At 49.1% G+C, this 16,218-nt stretch overlaps 7 protein-coding genes across 7 annotated transcripts; 5 read left to right on the top strand and 2 right to left on the bottom strand.

The window, feature by feature from the left end:
- Positions 1–24: 24 nt before the first annotated feature.
- Positions 25–819, top strand: DEU56DRAFT_393448 (yippee zinc-binding/DNA-binding /Mis18, centromere assembly-domain-containing protein). Its single transcript, XM_041345998.1, has 5 exons — positions 25–195; positions 249–304; positions 364–420; positions 478–581; positions 630–819. Exons 1-5 carry the CDS (start codon positions 94–96, stop codon positions 689–691), a joined length of 381 nt encoding a protein of 126 aa, XP_041207882.1. The 5' UTR covers positions 25–93; the 3' UTR covers positions 692–819.
- Positions 820–2,613: 1,794 nt separating this feature from the next.
- DEU56DRAFT_807233 (Mg-transporting ATPase) lies at positions 2,614–6,640 on the top strand. Its single transcript, XM_041353384.1, has 13 exons — positions 2,614–2,715; positions 2,770–3,085; positions 3,147–3,389; positions 3,436–3,590; positions 3,645–3,976; positions 4,034–4,153; positions 4,208–4,966; positions 5,026–5,489; positions 5,542–5,612; positions 5,672–5,765; positions 5,818–5,943; positions 5,995–6,079; positions 6,137–6,640. The coding sequence occupies exons 2-13, from the start codon at positions 2,877–2,879 to the stop codon at positions 6,395–6,397; spliced, it is 2,919 nt and encodes a 972-aa protein (XP_041207881.1). The 5' UTR covers positions 2,614–2,715; positions 2,770–2,876; the 3' UTR covers positions 6,398–6,640.
- A 202-nt stretch (positions 6,641–6,842) lies between these two features.
- Positions 6,843–7,942, top strand: DEU56DRAFT_871677 (uncharacterized protein; the record flags this gene model as incomplete). The annotated part of the gene is made up of 4 exons (XM_041355721.1): positions 6,843–7,149; positions 7,203–7,383; positions 7,441–7,658; positions 7,716–7,942. 4 exons carry the CDS (start codon positions 6,843–6,845, stop codon positions 7,940–7,942), a joined length of 933 nt encoding a protein of 310 aa, XP_041207880.1.
- Positions 7,943–8,208: 266 nt separating this feature from the next.
- On the top strand, positions 8,209–9,300 carry DEU56DRAFT_737810 (NADP-dependent oxidoreductase domain-containing protein; the record flags this gene model as incomplete). Its single annotated transcript, XM_041348614.1, has 6 exons — positions 8,209–8,246; positions 8,294–8,361; positions 8,417–8,438; positions 8,493–8,573; positions 8,628–8,999; positions 9,054–9,300. 6 exons carry the CDS (start codon positions 8,209–8,211, stop codon positions 9,298–9,300), a joined length of 828 nt encoding a protein of 275 aa, XP_041207879.1.
- Positions 9,301–9,679: 379 nt separating this feature from the next.
- On the bottom strand, positions 9,680–10,543 carry DEU56DRAFT_737719 (uncharacterized protein; the record flags this gene model as incomplete). Its single annotated transcript, XM_041348607.1, has 2 exons — positions 9,680–10,240; positions 10,328–10,543. Coding segments are annotated over 2 exons (777 nt in total), but the record flags the coding sequence as incomplete, so codon positions are not given.
- A 652-nt stretch (positions 10,544–11,195) lies between these two features.
- On the bottom strand, positions 11,196–13,095 carry DEU56DRAFT_393318 (uncharacterized protein). Its single transcript, XM_041345997.1, has 6 exons — positions 12,875–13,095; positions 12,722–12,818; positions 12,177–12,670; positions 12,024–12,121; positions 11,898–11,972; positions 11,196–11,825 (listed from the first exon to the last, which is right to left on the bottom strand). Exons 1-6 carry the CDS (start codon positions 12,978–12,980, stop codon positions 11,532–11,534), a joined length of 1,164 nt encoding a protein of 387 aa, XP_041207877.1. The 5' UTR covers positions 12,981–13,095; the 3' UTR covers positions 11,196–11,531.
- Positions 13,096–14,569: 1,474 nt separating this feature from the next.
- Positions 14,570–15,355, top strand: DEU56DRAFT_871674 (kinase phosphorylation protein-domain-containing protein; the record flags this gene model as incomplete). Its single annotated transcript, XM_041355720.1, has 3 exons — positions 14,570–14,653; positions 14,705–14,859; positions 14,911–15,355. The coding sequence occupies 3 exons, from the start codon at positions 14,570–14,572 to the stop codon at positions 15,353–15,355; spliced, it is 684 nt and encodes a 227-aa protein (XP_041207876.1).
- Positions 15,356–16,218: the final 863 nt, after the last annotated feature.

Below are 16,218 nucleotides of genomic sequence, written 5' to 3'. Positions count from 1 at the left end.
ATTGCTTCCGGTCAAGCAGGGTTTACCCAATTCAGCGACTTGAGCTTGAACTCCTGTGATACCTTTCTTCCTCCAAGATGGGACTTGACACCAATGGCTTCCAGCATGAGCCCCAATGCTGACACCCGCAGCCATGTTATATCTACCTACCACGACCATCCCAGATTCATTTGTGCGAGTTGTTCAGCGGTACTGGTGCGTGATGATATTGAAAAGGCTTAACCCATACATTTATGATGCATCTTCAGGCGTTGCAGGACGAACTTATTAGCAAGTCTTTCTCAGGCAGGGAAGGAAGGGGCTTGTCAGTAACACGTATTCACTTCATTACTGAAATGTGTAACGTGATTTCTCGCAATCCAGCCTCATGCACTCAGCAACCAATGTGAAGCTGGGAAAGAAGGAGGATCGCCCACTTCTGTGAGCGTGCAACCCTTACTGTCTGTCCCTTTTGATCAGCCCTAATTTTTTTTCTAGCACAGGTGTCCACACCGTTGCTGACGTCTTCTGCATGGGGTGCAATGACCGTGTTGGATGGTACTATCATAAAGCAGCCGATTTATCTCAGAAATATAAAGAAGGCAAGTCCTTGTATAGATCGTGGCTTAATACTATCTTATGTGCTATAGGAAAGTACCTTCTTGAGCGCGAGAAAATTGTGAAGGAGAATAACTGGAAATTGGATGAATGATCCGCGACCCATTGCAGTTCTACCAGAGGTAGAGTTTGTATAACGTGCCATGCTAATATACTCAATTATCATGATAACGTACTCTAAACATCAAGCAGGAGTAGCTGGCGGCTCAGTGTATTTTGCTGCACATTTCACCAGGCAAACGTCGCGGTGACAAGGAATTACCATTTAGGATTTCAGTGGTTGCACTGTCGTCCGCGCAGTTCTTGCATATTTTAGCTCAAGGAAACTACGGGTTATCCCCCAATACATTATGGGCGTTCGCTGTTATTGTCCAGCTAGCTTCAAGTTATCAAAGCTTGCCGTGACCCGTCAGGCAAAGACCTTGTCGTATAGGACACTATGCTATCCCTCGAAGGTGAACTCAACGATGATCACACGCCAATTGACGCGCTTTGACAAACTCTAGGTATCCGACTCGCCGTTCTCACAAGCAAGGCATCCCTCACAGCCAGTCATGGGTCCCGGCTCTACACATCGCATCCTTTCTGCGTTACATTTTCCGTCCGTCCCCCTCCTTCTTTCGAGCTGTTTTCCACCTTTATTCTGCTGCGACCATTCCCTTCGAACCCGTCTCAGTAGGCGTCGCTAGACAATGGCTCGCGGCTATGCAACCTGGCATGTTGTCCTTCATACCAATGGCCACCATGCGTTAAGTGGTCTCTGTGGGGCCTCCCATGATGAGGTTCTGTCAGGTGTTGGTAGATTCGATAGCTTGCACAACTCACGAGTCACCGGTAAGTCCTCAGGTAGGACCTTGCGACTGTACGCACTTGCGATCTTCCATTCGCCGAGACTGTCCGATCTGGTGAAGTGCAGGGGCAAAACCCGTGGACCAGGCTTACCTGGCGCTGCGGGATCGTGTTGTAGTTGTACCCGCATGCACGGATGACCCATTTCTCGTGGTCGATCTGGTGTGGTCTGCCACATGATCGAACATCGGGCGCTCATAGGAGGACCCTAGAAGTTGTGCGTCATCTCGGCCGATGTCTCGTATGAAGCCTACATCATGAGGCTGGCTTCGAACAAATAGCTTTGTAACACCTCGGCATCATGTCGTCATGGGTTCGTCTTGGCTGGCTGCGTGATCAGAAATTTCGTCACGGGTGAGAGACGATGATACCAGCACCCGAACCAAGATGATGCTCGATCCCACCTCTTCCCAGCTCAAGCACCTGTCGGCAGCTGCTGACCTCTCAATCTAGGGCCAAGATCTGGGTTCGGGATGGTGAGGTGGATCGGTGACATGACAACACCGGGATGGAAGTCCAGGAAACATCACAGGGAATGCTCAAATAAGGTTCTTTGAAGGTTCTTGCTAGCCGTTCATTCATAGTATGTGAACGCATAATTATACCGTGGTCACTCACTTGCAGGCTGTAGCGTAGCCCGATCAGCTCGGTTATCCGAATCTCTCCGTAAGAATACGACGTTAAACCTGTCAACCTCGCGTCAATCTGTCAAAATCTTCAGTGCGTGCGCATGCACGTTGTTCTTAATTAACACGTTGCTTCGAATTCTCAAAACTCAGGACCAGTGGGAGCTGATCCTAGTAGACCCTGGTCGTGATATGGGCGGTATCATATACCTAGATCGATAGTAATACCCTAGGTCCGGCGACGAAGAACACGTGAATTGCGGGCGGGTAAGAAGGTAGCCAGCTTCAATTTGCTTGAGCATTTCAACAATCCTCGGCCTCAACGTTGAACTCGATTATCGAGCCCATCGATGTAATACATGATACTGTATGGACAAGAGATCTATCAGAGGAGGCTAAAATTGTGCCAATCACTAATAAGCGGTCCGACTAATCCGTGGGTTGACGACATCAACGCGTCGCTGCTCATTGGCTGCTTCGATGACACGAGGACCACAAGAGATCAACAAGATCAATTGGAGATCAATCGGAGCTCAGTTTCTTTTTTTTCCTCCTGGAGGCACGCTTCAACGCAGATATAAAAGCTCTCTCCTTGGTTCTACATCCACATACATGGTATCTCGCATCCAACTCCCGCTATACAGTGAGTCTTCTCTTTGATGTCTTTCGTTCAAAGGAGTGACCAGGATGTTTCCAGGTCTTCTCGCCGTCAGTAGATCCAGCTCCGGAAAGAAGGTTTGTGCCCGCTACACAATCTGACTCGTCCAGTGTGCTCATCATACTGTCTACGATGAAGCCTCCGTGATGCCCTCAATAAGCACCATTACAAAGCTCTTGTCCCCTCGCTCCTCCCTTGGAAATCTGGAAAGGCATGGACCTGACATAGCTACTCCAAACATCGAGAGTAAGAAGTCTCCCATTCCGTCACAACCGGTAGCAAGGGAGGAGCAGGAACAGATCATCTGCGCTTCGCTCAGTCGTTTCGCGCAGGTCCCGGTATCGGCTATATTCGTGTATGTCCGACATTTCAACAGCATTTCATTTGTTTTATATCTTCGTTTTCTCCCCCTTCAGATTGGAACCCGGATGGAGCCCCAGCGGCCTTTCTGACGAGCAGGCTTCACTGATGCTCAAAACTCATGGACCTAACACACCGGTAGCGGAACGTCCTCTCGCTGCATTGCAGATGCTTTGGGGGGCCATTGTCAATCCGTTCAACATCCTTTTGACCATCCTCGCGGTCGTCAGTGCTGCCACCCAACAGATTCCTACGTTCGTCGTCATGATTGCAATGGTAATCGCTTCGACCGGCTTAAGGTTTGTGAACCCTGTCTCTGTTAGAAATAGCCTGATGTCGCCCCAGGTATTGGCAAGAACTGAAGTCCATGATTCAAGCAGTCAATTTGATCAAGTCAGTCACGACGAACACCCGCGTTCTTCGTTACCGAAGCTCCGGTTCGGAAGAGCTCGAAATCGATCAACGGGCCGTGGTTCCAGGTGACATCATAGCTGTCACCAGTAGGTTATCGCATTTCTCTTTCTCATCATTGTTAATTTTGTGTTCCATAATAGGCGGTGATGTCTTCCCTGGTGATTGCGTTCTCATTTTGGCCGAGGCTGTTACAATCACACAGGCCTCGCTTACAGGAGAAATGATGCCCATCGAGAAAATCGTGCGCCTTGCTGCCCCCCGACCTGGAGAACAGCTTGATTTACTGCACAATGATAATGTTTGTCTCGCGGGCACATCTGTTGTCACGGGGAACGGACACGCGCTTGTCGTCTCAACTGGCAAGGACACCTACATGGCTTCTATCGCCAGCGAGCTCTCTAAACGACGACCGGAGAATGCTACTCAGATTGGCATCAAGAAAGTCAGTTATGTCTTGATGGCGTTCATGGGCGTGAGTCGATATTTTATCGGATTTTGGTGTATTTATGAATCTGACTCCTCTCAACAGGTTATGGCTCCAATCGTGTTCATTGTTCAGGGTGCTGTTAGTAAAGACTGGAAGGGCGCGGTCATGTTCGCGATCGCTGTCGCAGTCGGCATTACGCCAGAAATGTTGCCAATGATTGTGGTATGTATCAATTGTTTTCTGATGCTGCGGCTCTCAATGACACTTGTAATGCAGACATCTAACCTTGCGCTGTCTGCTGTTCGTGTGGCACGCAAAAAAGTCATTGTGAAGCGTTTTGATGCCATCCAGAACCTTGGCGCAGTTCGGATTCTTTGCTCAGACAAGACAGGGACGCTTACCGCTGACCTCGTGCGCATCTCAATGTCCGCGACGGGCACAGGAGACCTTTCACAACTTCCCATTAAGTTGGCTTACATCAATTCCTCACTGCAAACCGGTTCTCGTAGTCCGATCGACCACGCAATCGTCGACTTCGTCCATGACAGTGAGCAGGACATTTTCACAGGCATTCCCGGAGACGGCTGGGTCAAGCAAGGCGAAGTTCCTTTTGATTCGTCACGCCGCCTTCTGTCGATCTTAGTTTCGCGACCTGGTGGCGATGGCTCTGACGGGCTGTTGATCACGAAGGGCGCAGTAGAAGAAGTGTTGGACCGGTGCGTGTCAACCTACAACCACCAACCATCTCCTTCCTCAGATGCCTCGGAACCGCTTGGTTTGGATCTTTCCCCCTCAATGACGTTAATCCTCACAGCAGATGAGCGGCGAAAGATTCTCGATACCGCCGAGCGTTTGAACGGGGAGGGGTTGCGTCTTGTCGCTGTGGCCTGCCGAGAACAGCTTATCAAGCCATTCATGACCATAACCTGCTCTGACGAGAGCGAACTTACTTTCGTTGGATTCATTGGGCTTCTTGATCCGTTGAAACCTGACGCCGCCAAGGCAATCAAAGATTTGGCCGAATTGAACGTGCAGGTATGTATTTCCTCCACGCTTTCCTTTGATGCAGTTAATTTTTTTTCCATTTATAACAGGTTCGAATCCTCACTGGTGATGCTCCTGCGGTGGCTGCAAAGGTGGCTCGTGACCTCGGGCTTATCCCATCTCGTCAGCATTCATCGATTGCCGAGGATGAGAAGGATGTAGAGGCTTCTCCCTCTTATAAGGGCGACGAAGGGCTCATCCTCACTGGCACCCAGCTTGCGGCGCTTGCCGATGATCAAGATGCCTACAAGGATGCCATTGATCGCTGCATCATCTTTGCGAAACTCTCGCCTTACCAGAAACTTGAGGTCGTGAAAGCTCTACGCGCGGGTCATGGTGGCAGAGCAGTCGCCTTCTTGGGAGACGGCGTCAACGATGCTCTTGCTATACGCGGCGCCGACGTCGGGATCTCGGTGGATTCAGGAACCGATATTGCGAAGGAAGCGGCAGATGTGATCTTACTTGAGAAGAGTCTTGGTGTCGTCGCTGACGGTGTGATCGAGGGGAGGATTACGTTGGTACATTTGAAGCGAGCTTTTGCGCAGAACGCTGAATGAGAAGCGCAGGCTCATTAACACTCTCAAGTACATCAAGATGGCGACCTCTTCCAACTTCGGCAATATATTTTCGGTCTTGGGTATGTGTTTGCTGTTGGTCTTTAATGCCGACGTCCATTGATGCGATATGGTTTTGAAGTTGCTTCTGCTTGGCTTCCATACCAGCCTATGCTCCCGCTGCAGCTCCTCGTCCAGAACCTGCTGTACGATTTCTCCCAGGCTTCGATTCCCTGGTATGCATCATCACATCTAGTCGAACGTATGACGCTGAACAGAATATATCAGGGACAATGTTGACCCCGAGTACTTGGTGGCACCTAAGACATGGGGAGCGAAGTCGATCATCCGTTTCATGGTTTGCATGGGTCCCTTCTCAAGCCCTTTTGATATCACCACATTCTGTATCAACTGGTGAGTAAATCTGTGCACGATCAATAATCGTACGTTACCGGGCGGCTCTAGGTTCCACTACGACATTCGTACGCTCGACAACCCACTCGTCCCCCGCGCACAAACGGATTGGTTTCTCGAGGGGTCCCTGACGCAGGTACGATCCTGATTAAGTTCCACAGATGCGACATAGATACTGACGATCATGGGATAGCTGTTCATTATCCACTTCCTGCGAACGGGCAAGCTCCCCTTCATCCAGTCCCGCGCATCGGCCCCAGTGGTGTGCACCACCTTCGGTATCGCTGCTATTGCTATTGCAATCCCATACATGCCGAAGGTAAACACAGCCCTGCATTTAACTCCGCCTGAGCCCGTCTTCTTCGCATACCTAGCAGCGATGATCACCGGTTATGCTTTGGTCGTGCATGTTGCCAAGACGCTTTATCAACTTGCGTTCAAGGAATGGCTTTAGAGAATAACCGTTTGTTGTCGGCAACCTCGTAGGGTTCAAGGGGTTGCGTTGGTGGAATTTTAAAGCCTCGATGTCTTTTTTTCCCGTTAATTCTAGACTTCTTCGAATTTGAAGGATATAGATATACTTCAATGCAATCTTATGTTTCATTCTGAATAGAACAGCTAAGCGATGAGCAAACGAACAAGTACCGCGAAGTATCGCGCTGAGAAGACATCCATAGGGTTGAATTGCAATATGACTATTACTGTAGTCTTGGAAGCATGCTTTGTCCTTCTCACTAGATCGACGATTGAGCGTGATGATGAGCTCAAGCGGGATTCACAATTAGGAGGTATTTTTCCCAAAAGGTAATTCGCTCAGGGTGTAAAATTTGGTGCAAACCAATTTGCGCAACGATCACTGATCAAGTGCACACCTCCTGCCAGTGTACCGCGCCCTAACGATGACGCGGATCACAAATTTTGGTCGAAAGCGCACGTATGTGCAAGCAGGCTTTCCTGACGATTCCGAGCCTGTGGAAGAACCAACAGAGCCACAAGCTTCGACATCCACTTTACCATCCGAGAGCCAACCACACGATCAAGTTCCTCCAAAAAAGAAAAGAAAGCGGACAAAAAAACCAAAAGAAACTGGTGACGATGGCGGCGAAAGAACTGGACCAAGTGAGGACAAGGCACAGGACGCGGGTGATTCTGAAAAAGCGAAAGTTGTACCCAAGAAGAAACTGAAGGAGAAACGGAAGCCTAAAGGTAGATCTTTCGTTGCGAGAAAGTATTTCCTCATCATTACTAAACGCTTGCAGCTCGGCCAGATCCTGCCCAACGGTCTGAATCGAGACGCCAGAAACGTATTGCGGAGAAATACGCAGACACTACTTGTTTTGCATGTCGGCAAAAAGGGCACGCTGCAAGAGACTGTCCAACCACACGTAGTGAAGCCCGTGGTAGTGGTGGTGCAGCGAGAAGTGTTGGAATATGTTATCGGTGCGTCCTCTTTCTACTTTGTCTCTTGGATCGACATAACAGACTCGGTTTCGTTAGTTGCGGTTCAAATCAGCATATTCTCTCGCGATGCAAGGCCCCAGAAGACCCTCATCACGCGCTTCCGTTCGCATCATGTTTCGTGTGTTCTGGTAAAGGTCACTTGGCATCATCGTGTCCACAAAACAAGGACAAGGGTGTCTATCCAAACGGAGGCTGCTGCAAACTCTGTGGCGAAACATCTCATCTGGCCAAGGACTGTGGACTGAGAAAACAAGGCATGTATTTTGGGACAAATCTACCGTGATCGACTGAGTAACACGTATGTGATGTAGCTCTATCTGGAACCGCAACTTTCTTGGGGACAGGGGAAAGCGCCGGTGCAGATGAAGATGACTTCCACACTTTCAAGCGGCGGAATGCAGACGTAGACCGGGATATAAAGAAAGATGAGAGAGCAAAGAAAAAGGCCGATGTAAAGTTTGGAACATACACAGGGACGGTGAAAGCCTTTGGCACGCCTGTCGGAAACTCTGCGAAGGTGAAGGTCGTTCACTTTTGAGTACTTGGATCCCCTAGGTCACGATATAGACCAACTATCGAGCTCTCACTGGCTTTTGATTCTTGTCTTGTGATAACTGCATGAAGCTATCGGCCAGGGGGAATCAGTGTGGAAAGCTGATCTATTATGACGTCGTCACGAGATATTGACACGGAAGAGATGTCGGTAACTTACTTCATAAGTGCGCTCACATGCAAACGCCGCCTTATGAACCCCATACTTCTATTATACCGAGTCCTGCCGGTTCTGCAAGACCGACTCCTCTCATGAATCTAGCGCCAAAATTGATTTATGGGACAGCATGGTGAGCATCCAGCGAGCGAAAATGTGGCATGCTGAATTGGCAAGTAGGAAGGGCGAGAAAACAGCTCACCTTGTCATAAGCGCCTTCCTCCAAGGCTTCCGCGCCGTAGATACAGGTGGGTGTCCAAGTCGGCTGAATTTTGTTCATAGTGAACGATGAACATTGAATAGCATGTCAGCCAAAACACTACAGGTAAGCATTGCATTAAGTACATCATCAGTTCATCTAATGCTAGCCGTGCCACAGGGAAGATCTTGTGGGGGAAGCCTTGGAGGTTCTCCAAGACAAGCATAATATAAAGCGGGAGGATGTCTACATTCAAACAAAGTACGTCCACTCAGTCGGAGGTTTCTTCAGCAGCTTGAAGTGAAGCTTCATTAGATTCACCCCCCTTTCTGGTCAAGACCCAACCAAGCCCCTCCCATATAATCCCCGAGACAGTATCCCTACCCAGATCAAAAGTTCCCTTTCTAAATCACTGGCTAGCTTGCATACTTCATATCTCGATGCTTACCTTCTCCATTCTCCTCTCCGAACTTTGCCCTTAACGATTGAAGCCTGGCGTACGCTTATGACTGCACAAGACGAGGGGACTGTACGCACTATTGGGATCAGCAACGTTTACGACGTTGGAGTACTGAAAGCGCTGGAGAAAGAAAGAAAGGTCCAGATCGTACAAAACAGGTGGTATGAAGGCAATGCTTGGGATAAAGAGGTCTGGGCGTACTGTAAGGAGAATGGAATTATCTACCAGTAAGTTAGTTTCAGCTTGCAAAGTTGTCCAACGGTTGACAGTCAATCAATTAGGTCGTTCTGGACACTGACGGGTTCACCGGCATTACTGACGCATTCGCACACCACTTCTCTTGCCCACAAGCTAGACGTCACAGCCGCACAGGTACTCTTCAAACTCGCCCAACTAAACAACGTCGTCCCCCTCAGTGGAACCACAAGTGAATTGCACATGCAGCAAGATCTCGCCGCAGAGCGGATAGTGTTCAAGGAGGAGGAGCTCGATGATTATAAAAGGATTGTAGATCTGATATGGAGATGAGGAAAACAGTGCATGCTTTCGACCACTTACTTTAATTTGAAGATAAGAACAATGTATAAAACAGAATAGCAACAATAGTTGTGAAGCTCTGTAGTTATGACAATTCCTCGAGAAAGTCGGCCATGATACATGATCATTGTACATCCTCTCGGTTGCTTGACGAAGCGGGATTTCGATGTTAGCTAATGGTCCAATCAACGGTCCTCGTCGTTCTCTTCCTCGATCGCGACATTGGTTGCGACAGTAAATTTGCGTGTGGTTGTAGCGCAGGATGCTTGTTACTAGGACGAAGAGGTAATGAAGCCTATCACGACGTACAGTAACGACTCAGAGTCGCAGAGGGGCAGTATGAAAGAGGCTGGAAGTCAAGGCCCTCGCTCTAATGATCTTCTGGGTGTCTTTTATGTCTACTCGTTTCATGTAATCTTCTTCGTTCTTGACTTAGTTGTGAACCTAGAAATTGAATAAAAGAATTCTTGAGAGGATCCTTAGCACGATGGTTTCGCCGCGCGAATTTTGGCGCAGCCTCTGTAGCTATCTTTCGCTTATCGTTGTCACCTTGGTAATTTTTAACAGCGACCATAGCAGCATTCAATGAGGCCTCACGCTGTAATTCCATCGCATTGCTTGTCGATGTACTTTGACCATCCTCCGTCTTTGCGACGGTCCGCTCTTCGCCATATCTTCGTAGCACTGAATACATAGACTGGTGCTGCAGCACGCCAAGGGCTGCCGGTACGGACTCCGGCGTGCGCCCTTGTTCCTTGAATGTTTCATACAACTCCTCGATCTTGATAGCGAATCGTATATCGCGCCGTGTGAGCCCAGGAACTTTTTCGAGCTTGGAATCCCCATTTTCTACGTGGTGCAAGGTGAACGCTGAATGCGTGTGCGAGATAATGTCGACAGTGTTATACTGGAGCACGATTCGACCGTGATGCTAGTTTGAATATGACAAGTCAATTATCTTGAGAAGATATGGAGAAGTTTTGATACGCGCATTTTCTGTCCCCGAGATATCTGCGACTCCTTGAACAAAGTCCATGACACCGCGGAAGCCCTTGAACTCGTAACGCCTGTTCAAAGTGAGCATTTCATCTTCATCGCGGCCTCTGTAGATAAGACCGATTTTCCACCGGCGCGAAACCAATGGTTGGATATACGTTGTGATATCTTTCGGGGATATGTGGAAGGTTGGTCTAGCGGGAAGAGGTGGTATTTCTGGAAGATCCTGTGCTTCGAGAGGGAACGTCGGCTTTTGGTTTGGGGTGCAGGTGTCTAAACATTATAGATGCTAAATTTCTTCAAAGCTGTCGGAAATCTGGATAATACCTGCTGAAGATAACATTTTCTCTGCAGCTAGTCATGACTCATCAACAACAAACCGAAGAGTCGACCCACTCACCAAGGATCACCTGGTCACTTTCTCGGGAACCTTCATGTTTCTTCTCTTTGTTGTCGATGGATGAATTTGCGTAACTTCGGACACCACGCTGCCGCATGTGCGTCTGGCGCCATGATGTTTTCACTTCGACTGTCGGTTGGGTCCTGCAGTATACACGATGCAATGATCCCTGCGCAGTTAAGAGCATGCGCCGGCCGGGTAATCTGAGAGGACCCTGCATCATAGAGCCCAATTTTGAACGACGACAATGTGCTGGCTGGTCGGTGCCAGGCGGAAGAAAAGTGTGTTTGTCCACATTCGGAGCATATATGATCGGTTTATTGTACGTAAGTACTTGAACAAGCTTGACGTGGATCTTGGGGTGGTGCGTAGTAAGTGACCCCTCTCTCATACTGATATTATTCGTCTGCCTCAGCCAGCAGATGCTGGGCTGTGGACAAAAACAAAACCGCTCGCAATGATCTGCACTAGGTTTGCTTTTACCTGTACTCCCTGCTATTGCATTGACATGTAGATAATCGTGGAAGTTCAGCAGATGCTCCATCGCGGTTTACTGCACAAAATCAGCTCACGCCACGTACGTTCGAACTAAACCCGCGACATAGAGCATAAGGACGACGTAGCATAGCATTGGAACATATGTACCGCATATGTTGTCACGAAGAAATAATGTGTCAAGTGAAAATGTAAAATAGCTTCAACGATGAGCGTGCGAGTGATACAGTTGACGTCGTAGCCTCGATCGTGAGGGGACAAGCCACGTTCGAAAGAAAATATGAAAGGACAAGGACAACGCTTGAATGCATCGAGGAGGCCTATGAGTGTTTCATGCTTCTGTCATCGTAACATCACCCAACGATGTGTCCGCCGCGGAAGGGCCGTTCTCCACCGGAGACGTCTGCGTAATATCGGCTTTCTTTTCTGCAGCATTAGCATCTGCCGGTGCACCGTTGACAGCGCCTTCAACCACATTCTCATTTCCCTTGCTAGCGCCAAGAATAGCGTGCCATTTGTCGACCATAGACTTCGCTCGTACCCGGAACTTGAATTCGTCGTCGCGGGGAACCTTATCCGTGGATAAAGCAGCAATGTGACGCATGACCTTACCGATTTTGGAAAACTGCAGGGAAAATTAGGGAACAGAAGCCATGAGTACACGTTGCAAACATGAACAACGGGATACAGGACGCACTGAAAGGTATTGTATGAGATTGGGATGGTCGTAGTTCTCAATAGTTGAAAAAAGTTGATCAAGAGCAGGCATGTCCTGAAGAAATGTTGATTAACGACTGATTGGCCGATAACAAAGAGAACGTACTTCAGCAGCAGGTAACCCTTTGCTCCCCAGAAGCGCCTTCTGCAATTTATGTCTCCATTCTCGGACTTTCTTAGCTTCGTTATCCCCTTCCAAGGCAGCTGAATGGAGAAATGAGCACAAAGGGCGTGGCGTGGTTGCAAATGGCGAACATACGATCGACATCATCCTCCTTTTCCCGCTTGGGCTTCTTAGATGGGGGAGGCGCCGCCTTAGCACTCGATCCTGCCTCCTCATCCTCTTCAGCCTCGGCTTCTGGCTCGCCATCGTCCTCTGACTCAACCATTTCTTTCGATTTGGTGCCATTCTTCTTCCCTCTAGATGAGGGAGCCTTTTTCTCGCCTTTGGCCTTGGGTTTGGCCTTAGGCTTGGGAGGAGGCGCCTCAGAATCTCGCTTTCGCTTCTTGGGTTTGGCCGGTTTTTTTGCCCCATCTTCCTCATTGTCACTGTCAAGCTGATCAACTGGAGCATTATCCTCCTGCTCTACCGCTGCCAGGTCTGCATTTTCACGTTCCTTTTCCCATTTCGAGGGGTCCAGTGCAATCCGATAGCCTGTTAGAAGGTCGCCAGATTTCTTGTGGGGTTCGTTGATGTATGCTTCGATCTCATGTTGCTTCAATTTGGATATGTCTTTGGACACAAGCCAAGCACTGGATGCCAAAGTTCAACAAAGTTCAACATGAAGAGCAGTACTGACATACTAGTCGCCTGCAGGGAAGAACCTGACACAGTGGAACGTAGTTTTTTTGCCTGCTGGGCGCTCCTTGGACACAGCGGAGGGGACCGTGTCAGGGTTCACTACCTGCACATGCCATTGGCACGAATGTCTTTCAAAGAAGTTCAAAAGACGCGACATACCATGCCTGGCCACGGCGGAAAGCCGCGTACTTTGGCTAGCACGATATCACGTTCTGCATAGCTAGTCTCTGGTTGCTGCGTTTTATTGCCCTTTTTGCTCATCGTCAAGGATGGCGCAGAAATGGAGGAGACAAATGTAAAGTGCGGTCGAGGTTTGCGCGACAGATAAACGATGGTTGAGGAGAACACGAAGGTTCTGCTCGGCTATTTCCACATGCAGCAAAACCCCCGTTTCTTGCCACGAGGGCCCGTGCGCCCTCGTGATCGATCAATGACAAATAAATCAATTCAAATCAGCAAAATAGTTCCGCAAAAACTGCAGTCGAAATCGAAATGCACGCAACAAGCACTCGACGTCAAGGCAAATGCATCGAGCAGTCGTATCCTCTCCATACAATCTTTACTTCGCAGCATTTGCACCGTTATGCGAGAATTCCGTTGAAGCCGTTCGGTCGGATAAACCTTGGAATAATTTAATGGCTTGCCTTATTTGGATAAGGATAAGTGCAATGCGCCAACCTATCGCACATCATGAGAAATCAAGACGACCAGCGGAGCCTTCGTAGAGGGCCCTAGCACTATCGACGACGTGCAGTGATGAATACTCTGGTCATGAAAAAACAGTTCGGTTACTTACCTCAAACCCAAGAAATGACCTCGTGTCGAAAGGAGTGTAGAGACAGAGCTAGCCCTGAGCGCCCATGACCATTCGCAAGGCACTGGCCCGGGAGCAACTGCATAGAAGCCGTAGGACATCACTGGTAGGCACTGGTTGTGGCATGGTGATTGGACGTTCAAGTAGACACAGGAGTGTGCTGAGGACCCCTTGCAGCGATTGCACGACTTCGATGGGGTATCGGAGTAATGCCGCGTTGGATTCCAAATGAACGTTCGATGCATCCAGATCTGTGTTCTGACCGTTGCAATGTATTATACAGCAGCTGCAAATTGGGACGAAAGAAGCCAGCAGATATGATGGCAGAAGCAACAAGAGAATAAACCAACAAATTATTTTTGAATAAAATCGAGTCAACTTCCACACCGTATACAACTTTGGGAACATTTACATGGGAAACTTTTCTCGTCTTAGACCAACATACGGCGTATACGACGTTCTAGCGCACACAGATCAGCTTTTGATTAACGCTGGCGTGGTGGTACCGCACGAAGTTGGAATCCGCATGCCAGAGTCAGGCCTCATGGTTTATCACAAGCCATAATCATGCCTCATACTAACTTCCTGCACAGTTAACGCATCAGCCTGATCTTTACGACATTCTGTGTGCGGCCAGATACGCGTTAAACAACAAGAATTAGGCTCAATGACCGACGAATCGCCAGCACACCGCAGTAAGATTTTGTGCTTAGACTTCAGGATGACGAGATCGAGGTAAAACAAGCCCACAATAAGGAGGCGGTAAAGGGATAGACCGATCGAAGTGTCTGCCGGAAGTATGTACGATAGATCCGGGCGTAGTTCCTCCCTGCGCATCACCTTGAGGTACATGAAGAAATGATGAGTCTGAAGGCACCGGCGTCAAGATAGCATGTTTGTAGAGCCTAGGACACGAGGCCTAGGAATATTGCTACCCCCGAGATGGAATGGATAAATTTCGTTAGCTCATCATGTTCTCACGCTTCCTCGGTCAGGGTAACCGAACTCAACACGTTCTCTCAACGTTCTCTTTCAAATGTTTGAACCAATTCGGGGAGGAACTCGAGGAGGCCAGGCAGAATTCAAATGGACCGATGTCTCTGCAGACAAAGACAGAGAGGTTCGTCAACTGTTACGCGTTTTATTCCAATGGTATTGAATTGTCAAATAGAACTATCTGGGTCACAGTATTAATGCCCCGACCGGGAGATGGCAGAAGAACAAAGATGTTCACTGGTACAACAGAGATAACAAGGGTGACTCTGAGAGGGAAGAAGAGATAAGAAAGATCAAGGAAGCAGAAGCAGAGGCCCTTGCTGCAGCACTGTGAGTGTCGTCCTTAACGTGTTACCGCCCGGTATTAAATGACTTCCCCAGTGGGTTTGGCTCCGCGCCGTCTGGTACCGTTCCTGTTGCAAAGGCCCCCTCAAGCGTTCTCTCAGGGCCAAATGCCATTGCTGTAGATGGTGGACAGCATGCTTCAGAGAAAGAGGAAAAGCGCCGCAAGAGAGCCGAACGGAAGGAAGAAAAGAAAGCTCGCAAAGAGGCACATCGAGAGTCTCGCCATACTGATTACGAACGGCGTTCCCGTAGAGATCGGACCCGTTCGCGCTCACCTCGACCCAGCAAAGTCGATGATAACGAGAGGCGTCGTTACCCGCGGCGCAGTCGTTCGCCTCCACCAGCCAGTCGTTCACCTCATGCTACTCGACGTGTGAAGGACTATGATGAAATCGCACGCGAAAGAGACCGCGGAAGAGACCGGCAGCGATGGGACTTGAACTCAAGGGACAGGCAGAGTGCCCGTTATGAGCGAGATTAACTCGGTCGAGTCTTCTTCAAGAAGTATGTCATGCCTCAGCAGACTGCCATATGTTCATATATTTACGCACTTAGAACCTCGCACTGCATCTGCCCCGCACTAACTCATCAAATTTCGCCTTCTCGTGGAAGAATCATGGCACCGGCCGCTAATGGCCGCGCAGTTATTGGAACTTTTAATGCCGTAACAAAAGACGAAACTTCCAGGTACTGTCAACTGCAGTACATGGGGTGGACGTCAATACCTGTGCACTGAAGCCACACCATTTCAGCATGGGACCGCCAATCAAAGGCATTGAGTTGCGCCTTGATCCATGCACCTCTTGATGCCGGATTTGGTGTGTATTGGCGGTCTGCCTAAGAGATTCTTGGCTTTAGATCTGTATGCGATTTCGAGATATTCCCCATGCGATAATCACACCCGTATCACTCGTCCCGGTTGATGCCTCACCTGACTCTGCCTCGTTGCCTGTCTCAGCGCCTGTCAAACGTGTGGTGATACTAGTGCTCAAAACGCGTTAGGCCCCTGCCGTTTTGTATGAACCAAGGATGAAGTAAAGCCACGCCGGTCGCATGCTTTCAGTTTTATCGACCATGAATGACGTGGACCTGATGAAATTTAGGCTTTGCCTGTAGTGAACATTGAGAGTCTGTCCTCCCTGGTACGTCATCACAGGTACGAACGTTGTTAATTTCGTTCATCAGGTCTTCGCGAATGGCGTACATGACGAATACCTTGCCTGATCCTTGATCTACGCTTCCTCTTTCGCATGGCTTCCTCTACTTCTGGCTCAATCAGTCAGTCCGAGTTCGCGCGCCCGAATTCAACGTGCCCTCTCAGACTTACCGCTTAACGGTCTTTTT

This window comes from Suillus clintonianus (assembly GCF_016758775.1).
Source record: "Suillus clintonianus strain FC179 chromosome Unknown DEU56scaffold_41, whole genome shotgun sequence".
Taxonomy (NCBI): Eukaryota; Fungi; Basidiomycota; class Agaricomycetes; order Boletales; family Suillaceae; genus Suillus; species Suillus clintonianus.
This window is presented reverse-complemented; position numbering and strand designations above follow the sequence as displayed.

What these genes read in the sequence shown, in the direction of transcription:
- DEU56DRAFT_393448 (XM_041345998.1), top strand. Translation starts at nt 94, where the DNA reads ATGGCTTCCAGCATGAGCCCCAATGCTGACACCCGCAGCCATGTTATA. An exon ending in CGAGTTGTTCAGCGGTACTG is followed by an intron (nt 196 to 248) that starts GTGCGTGATGAT and finishes ATGCATCTTCAG; the next exon opens with GCGTTGCAGGACGAACTTAT. An exon ending in GGCAGGGAAGGAAGGGGCTT is followed by an intron (nt 305 to 363) that starts GTCAGTAACACG and finishes CTCGCAATCCAG; the next exon opens with CCTCATGCACTCAGCAACCA.
- DEU56DRAFT_807233 (XM_041353384.1), top strand. Translation starts at nt 2,877, where the DNA reads ATGCCCTCAATAAGCACCATTACAAAGCTCTTGTCCCCTCGCTCCTCC. An exon ending in ATCGCTTCGACCGGCTTAAG is followed by an intron (nt 3,390 to 3,435) that starts GTTTGTGAACCC and finishes ATGTCGCCCCAG; the next exon opens with GTATTGGCAAGAACTGAAGT. An exon ending in CAATATATTTTCGGTCTTGG is followed by an intron (nt 5,613 to 5,671) that starts GTATGTGTTTGC and finishes ATGGTTTTGAAG; the next exon opens with TTGCTTCTGCTTGGCTTCCA.
- DEU56DRAFT_393318 (XM_041345997.1), bottom strand. Translation starts at nt 12,980, where the DNA reads ATGAGCAAAAAGGGCAATAAAACGCAGCAACCAGAGACTAGCTATGCA. An exon ending in AAGGGTTACCTGCTGCTGAA is followed by an intron (nt 11,973 to 12,023) that starts GTACGTTCTCTT and finishes ACATTTCTTCAG; the next exon opens with GACATGCCTGCTCTTGATCA. An exon ending in ATCTCATACAATACCTTTCA is followed by an intron (nt 11,826 to 11,897) that starts GTGCGTCCTGTA and finishes TTTTCCCTGCAG; the next exon opens with TTTTCCAAAATCGGTAAGGT.